Raw genomic sequence first — 14073 nt, forward strand, 5'->3', positions numbered from 1 at the left:
GCCTTTTGAGAGCTGGACGATGAAATTGATGACGGACCCAGAAGAGGAAGTGTCAGATTGGTCGGTGACGTCAAATCCAATCCCGTTTTTAAAGGATGATTACGATTAATACAACTTGGATCCAGTTGTCGTAGGTTTTGCCATCGTTTTGGTCTGTTTTAATAACACTGTACTCGCCAAAGTAAAAGGTCTTTTTCACAGCAGATGTCTTTGACATCTCGTAGCAGCACAAGTAATGAAGGTCTCTGGTGTCGTCCGTCCTGGCTCGCTGTCACGACTTCCTGGAACACCCAAATGGAAACGAGACATTACGGTCATTAGTTACACCTGCACTTTTCCTGCCACGACAGGTCAAAGTGACAGCTGTTAAAAGCGTCTTTTGCTCTGAATGAAAGATCTGAATGTACTGTGACATCATCAACAACATGTCAGACGGGGACGGAACCTTCAAAGTTGAACAGTGACATTATTACCCAAACTATGGGTCTCTGCAGCAAGTCTATGAGAGAATGACTCTACTTCTCTCTTGATTTATTCCCTCAGTAAACATTGTAAACATGAGTTTATGTCTCAATCTCTAGTTTCAAGTCTTCTTCAATACAGCATGATGTTCATTTAGTACATTATGGTCCATTTAGAGTCACACAGACCATAAAGCAGGGCATGCTTTAGGGCGGGGCTTACTGTGATTGACAGGTCTGACAACAGGAGTTGTCTGGTCTGAGAGTTGTCAATGTTTTTTATCTTAGAACTTAAACACTTTCTCTGCGTCTTTTCAGTTTATGGAAGTTAATCGTAACATTTTGGTTGCCTAAAAATAAAATGACTTATTCAGCATACTTAGCTCCGCCCTCTCGTGTTTCTTGTTACAAAGAAAACAAGGAAATGCCGAACTCGAGGTTTCAAAACCGTAGTCCTCCATATATGTATTCTACGAGTTGAATGTGCAGTTTAGCTGTGAACTGTCTGTCTGAGTTCAAGGTGACGTTAGCAGTTCTCTCTTAATTTATCTGACAACTGACAGAATTCTCAACTCGTTACATTTCGTTTCCATCTTCAGTCCGACAGTAATTGGCGTCACTCCAACAGATTTCCCGTGTCGCTGATTCGCTAATCGTTTTCCCCTCCGAAGGGGCTCATTGGCTGGAGGAACTGCTGTTTCATGTCACGATGCCAGACCAATCGGTGCACTCGGTGGAGATTTGTAAGCTACAGTAACCAGCCAAATAAGGTTACGAGTTCATCTTTTTCGTCTGGGACATGTAGCTTTAACCTCATCTAGTCAATCTAACATGCATGTAGCCATCAAGTGCATATTTAAGACCCTTTTATACATATATTGTTTGGGGCAAAATCAATAAAAACAAGGACCCATTGTTAAAAAAAGTTGCTATGAATTTTCACAGTAAATCTGCTGAAGTTTTCTTTGTAAACTACATGCAAGAATTACAAAAACTGTGGAAATATATAAAAGAATAACAGACTCACCATCATGTAAGTTTAATGTTTTATGAATGCAGAACTAATGTATGTGAAACTATTTGCTTGTTGCAGAAACCAGAATCCATGCCAGGCCTTTCCTTCCCTTCTTCTCTGTGGTTAAACATCTTGTTTTTGCTGAGTTCTCTCGAACCTTTTAAAAGTTTCAAGAAATGAAAATGTTTTTTATATGTTCTCCCTCATGCATGCTGCTATACATCAAAAGCTTTGTCAAAAGCCTTATTAAAGTCCACCATCCATTTGTGCAGAAAGTCCAGGTAGAGCATGAAGCATAAATCTACGCGAGGAACAAAAAGTAAAGCTCCTTGAACTGCAGTGCCTTTGAAAGATGGAAAACGGCTCGTTCCTAGGCCTCATCGAGAAACTAAATCAAAGTCGGGAGTCTCTGTGTGGCCTGAGGAATGGAGTCAGGCGAGTGAAAACCATTAAAAGTGCATCGTGCAGGCGGCCTGCCGAGAACAGAAGAAGAAAGAGATGCAGAAGAGAGGAGTCACAAAACAACCACAACAGTAGAGTTCGCCTTGAAAAGAAACTCTTGCCTCGCGTGTGGTTCAGCGTAGATCTGTCCAATATCATGCACCGTAGAGCTCAAAGTAGCCCTGTTGGTTCACAAGCTTCAGAGGACTTGCCATCAACACAAATTTAGGAAAAGGGAAAGTTTAATTGCGCCCCCCCCCCCCCTCTTTTTGGTAAATTGTTTCCGTCTGTTGATTTGAACATACAATAACACGGGAGTCACGAGAGGATCCTTGATTCCACAATCAGATCACATGTGGTGAATTCCGTGTGTGTTTGACCTCACAGCTCTTCTCTCATGAGGAGACGTCAGAGTCCGGGATATTCTCACGAGTGTCGTCATTTTTGAAAGAAAATGGAATATTTGGAACCTTGCCCACTTCTTTTTTTCATCTACTGTTCGTGAGAGATGTTCGTGCAGCCAAACCATCGATGACTCCTTCCCAACAGGCCCGTTCCTTAGCAACGCTAGTTTGACCTGGCTGCTGACGCCAACTGGATGCTGCTGGTGTACAAACACACGGATGACTCACACGGGAGTCGTGACACGTGGGAGAATGTGAGATAAACGTGAACGAATGTGCGTGGAGATGTCTCAGTGCTGAGCTCATGTAATGAGTCTGTAGTTTTACGGGTCCGCCTTGTCTCTCCTCCTCCTCTCTCTCGCTCTCTCTCGCGCTCGCTCGCTCTCTCTCTCTCGCTCTCTCAGGACACAGAACGTTGGGAGAGGTCAGTATCGAGGGTCGCTGAGATCACGTCGGCCCTGATCCGGGAGAGGAGCCCCGCCCTGGTGGGACAGCTTCTGCAGGCCTGAAGGGAAGCAGCAGCATCAGCTCATGAACTCTGCAGCAATGAGACCGTTTCAAATCTCTTTATCAATAACAGTTAAAAGGAGCACTCCCACGATTACGTGCTGCCCTCAAGTGTGGCGACTTTCAACCTCCAGATATCCACAACAACCTCCTCCCTGCGTGGTAAACACCCACATCTTTCAAACTCGATGTCCAGCTCTTACTCCATTGTAACGCAGGTTTTCTGCTGACGAAGCAAGTCTTCACTGTAATCCAGCATCATGTGAAGGAGGTGGGTTGTTATGAACATATTTGATGGTAAAGTTGTTATTCAGATGCTGATGCACACGGCCCCTCTAGCGTCTGTAGGACACAAAGCGGCCATCGCTCTGTTTTTATGTGCTTCAGTGTTCGTCTCTGCTGAGCCTCACACAGAGTCGACCGGGTGAAGCGTGCGATTCGGCTGCATTGATTCAAAATCTGTCAATGCTGCACCGTCCCGCTGCTTTACAATGTAGTTTTGGGAAAATGGGGCGTGATGAATAAACAACACGAAAATGCTACATACTGGAATGCAAATATTTCTTATTGAAACTATTCATACCGGCAGTGATGTGAGTATTAATGAAGACACCACAACACATACAACCAGGTGACGATTCAGCACAATAAACACATTGAACAAACGACTGTATTGTGTCATAACCACTGCTTTCACCACTGGATGTAGTTCTTAATGACGACACTAATATGTAATAAGGAGTTTATATTTTTTTACTCCATGAAAACTGCTTATTAAAACAATAAATGGCATATTTGTCTTCTGCATATTGTACCGTACGAGTGTTCATTTCTGGAAATGTTCTTTTGATTTTTTTTATTCAGAAATCGCAAAATATTCAGATTTCAGTCTTTTCAAAATAAACTTCCGTTTCCTCAGGTTTGGGCAACACGAGCGTTTGGTTCGTTTTGGGAAACGATCGTGGAAACGACTCATGGGACCACGGAGTGATGAACGAGTCATGTGACCAGCTGATCACGGGACCAACGAGTCACGATACTAACGACCGACGTGACGAATGTGACAAAATAAGTCAACTTTCTGTTTCACCCAGGTCACCAGATCAAAGTCCTCACAGCAGATCACCTGACCTCTCACCTGTCTGACCCTCATTCCATAAACACAGGGCAGTGCTCACTCACTCTTGGCCACATTGTTCATTAACACCTGGACTTTTTAGATTTGGCTTTCTTTTTCTTGAAATCTTATTTGGATAATTCCCAAAAATGTAGCAACACCAGCGATATTCATCTCGTGTTGAAAGTAACATCTGAAAGGTGCTAAATTTGAAATTTAGAACATTAATATCGTGGCAAGCGGCTGTTTGTCATGTGACGATGTCGTGGATTGATGGTGTCCTGAGCAGAGAATGAAGTCACTCTACTGGGATGTGTGTCGTAATCTGAGCTTCTCTGCTTTGTTTACATTGCAGAATATCTTGTGATTACAGCTGTCAGAGGGATGTAGTGGAGTAGAAAGTGCAATATGTTGAGGAGAAGTCGAATGTCTCCAGAGGGAAAATGAACTTGAATTAATTTGAGGAAATGCACTTGTTCCATCTGTGAAGCATCACTGAATATGGAGAAATATTTGACTTTGTGTGCACAGGTGACAGCAGCTGTCCTCAGGGTTCATGTACTTGTCACAGGAAAGGGTTGAAAACAGTCGTGCCCATCAAAGAGACCTTAAAAGTGTTGATGCCGGAACATTCCTGAGACGGCCACAAAGGCCTCGGCGCTTTGTGTACACCTCTCACACTTCCAGGGCATCTCCAGTTTCCTGCGTCTCTCCGTCCTCTGCAGCTCGGTGGAATTCCAACTGTTGACGGAGAGCCGCCTCGAGGCATCTTCAGGCTCCTGTAATGAACTCCTCACAACAATGTACACGCTTCTATTTCAGGGCTTTCTCTGGAGATTGTGACCCACAGTGGAATATGATGAGCGCTGCCAGCAGCTAATGGTGTGAAGTCAACACATCTGCATTTTTTTATTCATTCATTCAGGATTGTCCTTTTGTTTTGTTACTTTAATCGATATTTATCTCAACAAATCCCATTAAAACGTGTCTGACTTCCCTCTCCTGTCTTGTGCCCATTCACATAAAGTTTCATATTTTTTTAAATATCAGTCATTTCCTTAAAAAAGCTGGTCACTGTAGCACTGTAACGGACTATTTTTGTCAATAAGTCAGTCAGTCAGGGACAAACTCCAGCGTCCCGCTTCTGTGCAAAGTTACTGTTCATTTAGGAGAAAACTTCAACATGAAACACTGATTGAGGAAACGAGAACAGGTCATTTACAACTAAAAAACCCACTTTGGAAGCTGAAGCCTGATATTATGAATGTGTGAACGGGAGGAATGATAACCGCAAGCAACACCTGTCTCATGTTTCATGTTGGCGTCTGACTATCATTTAAAGACAGACACTGTGGACGCGGTGCTGACTCATCTTGGAATTTACTTTCACATCTCCGAGGTTGATAAAAGTAAATGTTTCCTTTTTGGTCAGGAACTGAAGGGGGGGGGGGGGGGTTAGTGATTCAGGTGTTGTGACCCGGACATGAACACATGAAAAGACAGGTGAGGAGGATGTAAGTACTTCATCAATGCCACTCACATGGCTGGAGACAAGAGGCTGTGCTGAAGACGATAAGCGATGCTTTTCTTTGGGTGTAGGGCCCCCTGGTGGACATTAATGTTAATACATTGTTAATACATCTGGTGGGATGTGAGTGTGAGACGTTCTCTCTCCACTAGGGGGCATATTGCTCTGGAAGTTCAGATGTTTTGGTGAGACTGAAGCTGTTTGTGGTAGAAATACACGGATTACTGTGCTTTTCAAAGGATTGGACTGAAAAACAAATCTTTAACTGTCCTTTGAAGTACTTCTGTGGAGGAATGGGGATAGAAACAATCGGCCAAACTCTGCTCCATCTATTCTATTGTTCTTCTTCATAAGTAAGTTTATAAGTGGAATGCCAGTGTCTCAATAGACTTTACAACAACAAACATAACACAGTTACAGAAGTTTAATTGTATTGCTTATGAACAGAATAGGCTGTAAATAAATAGCATTTGTTGTTCTCAATTGTAACTTGTTGTATTTATATGCATATTTAGACCAGCTGTTTATTCTCATTGTTGTACTTCTGCACAATATATTTTGCCTACTTAATGTAAGTATTGTAGTGTGTTCATATCTACCTCTTCTCCGTTTACAGGTGAATATTTACAAAATTCAAAAATAAATAAGTAATGTAAGAATAAAAACAAAAACAGCAGGTGTAAATAAACAACAGGGACGAATGAAATACATAAAATCATATCTTCTTTTATCTACCGTGACAAAAGATACTGTGTCCACGCACATTGACATCGCTAAGTGAACGATTGAGTCAGTTTATTCTACATTCTATGCTGAGCTGCGTTGTGTTGTCTCAGTGATTGTATTCTAGAGGGACAAATAAAGTTTCAGTCTCAATTCAGCCGTTGGGTGATATTTCTGTCCTTATATAATAAAGGTTATCCACAATAAGTCTTTTTTAGACATTCTTTGAAGTGATCAGTCTGTTATTTCAGTGTAAACGGGGACAACAAAGTCTCCTCCAGTGATTTAGGGGTTTAAGGCGCTGACCATGAACCACAATGTCTGGATGAAGACATTAGTTGCGTCTCTCTCTCTCTCTCTCTCTCTCTCTCTCTCTCTCTCCCTCTTCATCTCTCAACTGTCAAATCTCAAAAAAAGCCCTCTGTCCAGTGATTGATTTCAAAGTTGTCTTTGAAACGCACATCTATCATCTTTTTCATTTCCTGAGGCTGAGATTAACCCGAGCTGCCTTCCGATGGCTCAGTCCTGGTTGTTCCTGCTGTTAGTGTCTGAGCCGAGCTAGCTCAATGCTAACCAGAGCCACGGGGCCTTGGCTGATACCTCAGACCAGGACCCTGTTTAGATAGCACCACAGCTCGGGCTCCAGAGAGGCAGACCGAAGCCAGATCCCACAGTTTGACGGTCTGCAGGTCTGCCAGGCTCAGACGGCACGTCGTCGCCCCGACCAGCCAACCGCAGCTCTGATTACGGCCTTGGAAGTGTGTGTGTGTGTGTGTGTGTGTGTGTGTGTGTGCCTTTCCAATGAGAGCACATTCGCTCCAGTCTTTCCTGGGTTTGAAACCAATGTGACAACCCTAAATTTAGATTCTCTTGCCCTAAGTTCATCCCCGGCTGAAGGATTCCCAAATCTGGATCACAGATCACAGCGGCGCGTCCATGCCAGCAGCGCCTGAGAGAAGCCACAAGAAAGCCCTTCTTCCTGGAGACTACAAAACAAACACAGCGAGGAGGTCAACAGAGCAGACCGAAGAATATGAGGACTTTGGACGGGCCAGGAAGCTGCGAGAGGTGGGGTGCCAAGTACAATAAGGCAGCGATGAATACGGGAGGGAAGGTGTTCAGGAATTTGACCTGATGAAGTCATAGTGAGCCCACATTGTCTGGCATCCCGGAGCATGAAACCCGCTCTGATGTTGTTGGACATCAGTGGCGTTCAGAGTCTGTTTGTGTTGCTCGAACACAAATTGCTTTGCATGAATTCCCACCAATGCCGACAATAAAAACATGAATGTCGTATTTAATGTTTGCAGCACTGGAAGTCACTTCAGATTAAAGCTCCTCAAACAACCTGGATCAGAGAGGAGCACGTGCGGATAGCATAGCGCCACCTGGTGGAGATTACTTTCACATTTCATGGTGGCTTTAAAACAAATACACAACCGTCGAACCGACAAATCCAAGCACTTCTACGCAGGTGTGCTGTCTCCCGTGCGGCCACAATCACTGTAATAACAGGGTGAAGCTTCTTCAGATGAAACGTTGGAGCGATCACTGCGCACAAGTGTAAACATGTCGGGAATGATGTCAGTGTGTGTGGAGAAATGAGTTCATGCAGAATTTGGGGGGTTTAAGTTGTGATTTCGGTGGTCTGGAGGTTTAGAGACCAGGTCACTGTGGGGGGGGGGGGGGGGGTGGTCACTGTGATGATGTTGAGAAAAAGCTACATTTGTTTATGCGGCCTTCATGTGCTCGCTGTTAAATCCTGGTGTGAGTTTAGAAAATGATACGAATCAGGACAATCAGGAGACTGAACACAGGTCCACCTGATCAATGAATCGACCGGTACAAACCAGAAAAACAACTTCGATTGAAACGATCCACATTTGTATTGATTTGTAATTTATTTATGTCGTAAATTTGAAATAAAAAGTTGATCTTTGTTGGTTGAAATAAATTCATCGGCGTTAGAAGTGTGCAGCTTTCTCATTCTTTCTGTCAGTGGATTTAAGCATCACGTACACACACTCAGAGATCAAAGAAATAAAACAAGAAACATTAAGTTCTTCATGTAAAAAAAAACATTGTTTGGTATATTGCTCTTTATTACTTGGACATTTGCCGCCACTGAATGATTGAACCTTTTCTAAATCATGCATCAGTTCAATCACATATAATCCGAGTTTTCTGTTACATTGCAGTGAGACTGTGATGAAGTTACTTCACATTTAAACCCTTTTTCGTGTGCGCAATGTGAACGTTATTATAAATAAAACAGCTTGAGTAAGTATTTAGGAAATATACTGAAACAGAAAGTATCACAAAACTACAACACAATGATCGCGTCATTTTTATTTTTTATTTACTGAACTCACTAACTCACCGCTGCTGCTCGCTATCACTTGCTTAGGTTTTGGAAAATATTGCGGTTTGGGTTAAAATAACAGTTGCATTTCTAAACAGCAGTCAGCAAGCTGGAGGGGAATTTGTGGATTTCATGACTCTGTAACAGAATCCAGGAGTGTGTGCGCTTCATCATGTCCCAGAGCACTGACCGGGAAACAAACAGGCAGATGTTGGGAAAAGCTGCCAGAGATCAACACTGTTGGGGAATAACGTTCCTTCAGCGTGGTCGTGTTTGAATACCAAACAACTGTAGAACATATATATTTCTAAATGTTCCGTCTTCTCCGGCCCCCGTACCCACTCCCACATATTTCCTCCCTCCCCCCACTCGCTGACCGCTGCTGAGGGCCAAATCAATTCCACATTTCTCCCCTCCTGAGCCGTCACTGGTCCACGCACAGCTGAGGCTCGCCTTGTAAATGAGACTCAGCAGGACCCTCGCTGACAGCTACCTCTGAAACAACCTGCTGGAAATGGAGATTCAGCCGGTCAGTCGGTGTGAAGCCTCATCTGCCGGCTGCAGCCTGGGACGGAGCCCCCCGGGGGGCCACGATGTGGTGCTGCGGTGCACCACGCCTGTGTGTTGAGTGGCGGGTTTCATACAGAAGTCTAAAGTAAAGTATACTGTACAGTATAGGTTCATCATATGCACGAAACCTTTACACATTACATTTAATAAATACATATCAATAGTAGTGTCATAAATATACCAACACTAAATGAGAGATGTTTTTAATATAATGTACTCAATCACGGCACTCTTTGCTCTCCATAAGTCTGAGATCAGAAGCGTTCTGGTGTAATCCTTGTGGACTCCTTCACTCAGCAGCTCTGAGGTCCAAACCTTGTCTACATTACCGCTGCCAAGGCCCTGATCAGATGCAACAGAGTTTAGGAATAGGGTGAATTGGTCCAAATTGGGTCCAACAATTATCTACAATTATGGCGGCGGCAAGACGCGATGGCACATCAGAGCTGATTATTTGTGTTCGGAGGCGGCCGGGTGCTGCGGGTTAATGGGTTCTCCATCATCAGGAGAAGAGGAGGCGATGAGTCATCCGGACTTTTCTTCTTTGTGCTTTTGGCTGTAAGTCTTTATAAATGGAGGCTGTCCCACACGCTCATAACACCAGACAGTATGAGCGTTAAAGTGAATAAATAATGTGGAAAACATTTATTTACAGGTTGTGAATAGAAACTGTGGAGAGACGAGAGGGCAGGCATGGGGAAAGGAAAGAGGGATTAAAACAATGGAAGTGAGGGATGAAAGGAGATCAGAAGGAAGGAGTTAAATAAGAAAGGAAAGGAAAGAAGCAAGGAAGGACGCAAAGAAAGAAAGAAACAGGGCATAAGCACAACAAATGGAAGGAAGGAGGGAATCAAGGAAGGAAATGAAAAGCCAGCAAAAAATATATGGAAAGAAAGGTGGAAGGAGAGGAGGAGAGGAGGATGAAGCAAAATATGAAGAAAATTAGGAAGGGAACAAGGAATGGAAAGAAAGAAAGAATGTAAGGAACACTGAAGCAAAAAAAATGTAAGGAAGGAAAGAAAGGAAAGAAATGGAAAGAATGGAGAGAGAAAAGGGAAAGAAATGGATGGATCATTAAACAGAAGAAAGAGAAGAAACAATGAAGGAAGGAAGAAAGAAAGGAAGCAGAAAACTGGAAGGAAATAAGGAAGGAATGAAAAAACGGATGAAGAGTGAAAGAAAGGATGATGCTGAAAAGTGGAAAGAAAGAAAAGAACCTCTCAGCTCCTGAACCGCTTGCTGATAGAGGAGGAAGAAGAGATTATACAAACACTGATGTCTTATCTCAAATTGTGAAATATTTCTCTTTCACTTTGTTGCCAATAAAGTTGATAGAACGAGCTGAAGGCGGCGGAGGGGGGGGGGGGTTAGTTGGAAGCAGCTGTGGGTTTTGGGTTCTGTGTTCGTGATTCAGACGATGAAATATCAGCAGAGCTCAGCGCCTCCCTCCTCCTCCCTCCTCCTCCCTCCTCCCTCCTCCTCCCTCCTCCTCCTCCCTCCTCCTCCCTCCTCCCTCCTCCTCCCTCCTCATCCATCCTGGCTGCTCGTCTCTGCTCCTCCACTCCTCCGGCGCCAATCAATCAAAGCCGCCTCCATGCGAGACAGGACGTCCACCCATTACAGCTCCCACCCACACAAGCAGCGAGACGGCTGCTCCAGTCTGTGAGGTGCTGATGCATTCATGTCTGTTCCTCTCTATAGTGGTGGTCCACTGTTATGTTTCGGTAATAAAAGTACTTGTTTCACAGCAGAGCCAAACGTTTACAGAGAGGTTTAACTTGAACCTTTCTTGTCATTAAGCTAGTTTTAATGTTTGATGAAAGAAGATTTAAAGTTAAACGAGGATTTAACCGGGTGAAGCTTGTTGTTTGCCTCCTGGTAACTGCCCTTGACGTCCTTTATGTGTTTCGGTCTCTATTACAGCCTTTAGAGAACACTCGCCCGTTCTCCCCTTCAGCCACTTTCCTTTTTCTTTTTTTTCAGAAAACTTCATTTAATTTATATCAAATCTACAGTTTCCACAAACACATACATGGTTCACGAGTATACAAACATAAGAACACAAAGACAAAGACAGATACAAGAAAAGTGCTGTCAAAAGTCCAACAAAGGACATGTTTCACCACCCTGTTGCCGTCCATTACAGTCTGTTTTATTACCATTATACATCTGGTTTTCCAGATTTTGAAACATGTGATGCTGACAATGAGCTGATAAAGTTCTCTTTGTCAGAGTTTATTTTTTTAATGAGAGGATTTATGGCGAGGATGTATAGCGCAGCACTTAGGGGGCAGCCCTGCTTCACTCCTCTACTCATACTACCCATGTTACCTCTATAATTATAAAGGGTTTATAATAATGCAATATACAGAATTGAATTAGAAAAATACACCTTTCTTTTGAGTTAACATAAACTATAGAACGGAGAGCGCTGGTCGCGTCTTCAACCACGCGTCCGCACGGCGGTTTGCGGACGTTGTAGAAGACAGGTAATCGAACGCCGGCATCGAAGGTGCCGGCAACGTTGAACAGCTGTTTATGTGGAGTCTTTTCCGTCTCTTTCTGGTCACGCGAGGTCATCATTTTCGAACCAGCTGTTGCAGCTCTTACATTGTACTTTTATATCGTATATAACTGGATCTATTTCACTTTTTTATCACTCATATTATTCAATAGATCCAAATACAGCTGTTAGGAATCATTTTGAGATTCCTAATATCATCAGAGTATGTTTCTGGCAGTCATCCATAGGATTTTCTCACTTCATGTGTGTGTATTGGGCTCCATGATTGGTCGATCTCATTCATTCGACGAGTCACAGTCTCAGGAAGGCGGGTGTAGAATTTGGTGTTGATTGACAGAACTTTCAGCGACTAACGTTGCAAGAAGTGCCGTTTATCCCCGAGCGTAAAATTATATTGGCCGAATGTCTGACCCCTGGCCCGAGGTGGGTTGACCCCCCCTTCCACAGGAAACAGCTCGGAAGTAAACAGGAAGCACTTGGCGTCCATGACGCTACCGCTACAACTGATTATTTTCGATGTTTTTGTACTAATATTTCATAAAACATCACAAAAAAACAAGGATTTTTCGGCTGAAGACCAGCGCCATGGTACCCTTGACCACTCACAGCTTTATACTGGTTCAACGGAGAGAAAAGACGAAGGTAGTTATGATTTCTGTATCGTATGCTAATGCTAATCGATGTACGGATTAGCCCGCTAGCTCCGAGCTAAGTGGTGCAAATATGGATTTAAAGCACACATAACGCAGATTTTTGGCCATGATTTCATCCTTTTATCACACATTTTCTCGATGCTGATATGAGTAGTATATAGTTGTGTTTGGAGTGTGTAAAAAGTGACTTCTATGATCGTGTTGCCCATACGTTGCCCATACGTCCTGTAAATGAAATATACACGTGTACACTTCTGGCTATCAAAATTAGCAATTTCTGGACTCTACTTATGAGCCCCCCTCCCCCCGAGAGCCCCCAAATTCGGCGGCATCGTGCTTAAGAGGAAAGTGTTTTTGTTTGTATATATGTGTAACAATAATATATATGTATAATAAGCATATCATTTATTTATCGCTACTGAGAATTTAACAAACGTAAAAAAAAATGGAAAAAACATGACGTAGATAGGTTTCAGATTTCGAATTGCATCCATTACACACATGAAGATAAAGTTGTGAACACCGGCTGAATATCTATTATCAGAATCATTATAACTGTATTATAACTGCTACTGTGTAGAGACACTACTGCTGTTAAAAATAACCTTATGTGTTTAAAGTGTTTGCAAACCAAATGTTATTGCACTTTTGTTCATATAGCAGTACTTTTAAAATAAAAGTGCACAATACACTCCTTTTGAATTTATTATTGAATAAAATGCTGTTTTTTAAATATACCTGCAATTCATCAGTCAATATTAAAACCAATTTAATTCAATCAACATCTATTATAATCAACATAAAGTAAAATTGAATTCACTTTACTGATGTTACTGCTTCATTTTATTGTATCTTTCTGCGCACTAACCCAAGGCCGTTTGACCGTCCTCGTTCAGTTTTAACGCCTTCTTGTTTTTCTTCTCTTCTCCTTTTTGCACAGGCCGACTTTGTGTTTTCTTTATATTTCTTCATCATCTGTTTGGCAATCGGTTAAGCATTCGTACTGACAGAAATACAGCGTCCCTGTAAGACTCTCAGGCTCCTAAACCGTTCAAAACGTTGGCTTTGAGTTCGGCGTCATCGGTTGGCTCGATGACTTCCTGTGATATTTTACAGCCTTCTGCTGAGACACTTGAAGATGCTGAAGCAGACACAAAGTGGTCCCGTCATCCTGACTGAAAGATCCACTTTTGCTTTTTTACATTTTTTATTGCAATTGAACTCGAGGCCTCTAAGTAGCGACATGCTCGGGTGATATTTACTGACATGCAACAGCCCCTGAGTGCCTAATTGGCTGTTTTGGAACTGACCCGACCTGCGATGGCACCCTCAGCCGCCAGCTCTCCTCCTCCCCCCCGACCACAAGCCTTCGGTCGGCCCGGCACTTTTCATAGAGCTCGGCTGTAAATTTTCTTCTCCCTTCTCTCCCTCCTTCACCTCCGACGTCTTCATTACCCAAGTCGTTTTGTCAGCACACCCTTGAGCCTAACAGAATACCATGCTGACCAACATTTAGGTATTTTCCTCCTCTTAAGACCAGATATTGCGTAGGTAGCCATGTTGCCAGATTGGGGACCCGGCTAATCTAATTAGAGAGTGAGGGAAAGAGGCCCGATGGAGAGGGACCAGTGGTGGAGCCAGGACTGGTTCCCCCTTTTTGAAAAGCTACGCACCGCAAAATCCTATGTGGTAATGTCTGCGGGCCTAATTCTTCCGGAGGGCAGAGAGCCGGACTCTTCTGTCCTGCAGACAGCCACATCCCTCGCTT

General features: G+C 43.2%; 1 protein-coding gene across 2 annotated transcripts in view; it reads left to right on the forward strand.

The window, feature by feature from the left end:
• Nucleotides 1-14073, forward strand: part of crppa (CDP-L-ribitol pyrophosphorylase A) — a 65818-nt gene that overhangs the window by 36673 nt on the left and 15072 nt on the right. The window contains exon 10 of one of the 2 annotated variants that reach the window (XM_079275759.1): nt 2726-3629. The exons of the other annotated variant lie outside the window; for it this stretch is intronic. Coding sequence (XP_079131885.1) covers nt 2726-2830 — 105 coding nt within the window. The 3' untranslated portion in view covers nt 2831-3629. Of the gene's footprint in view, nt 1-2725; nt 3630-14073 lie in introns of those variants that run through there. 2 annotated transcript variants of the gene reach the window in all.

This window comes from Melanostigma gelatinosum, assembly GCF_949748355.1.
Source record: "Melanostigma gelatinosum genome assembly, chromosome: 9".
In the NCBI taxonomy this organism is placed as follows: domain Eukaryota; kingdom Metazoa; phylum Chordata; class Actinopteri; order Perciformes; family Zoarcidae; genus Melanostigma; species Melanostigma gelatinosum.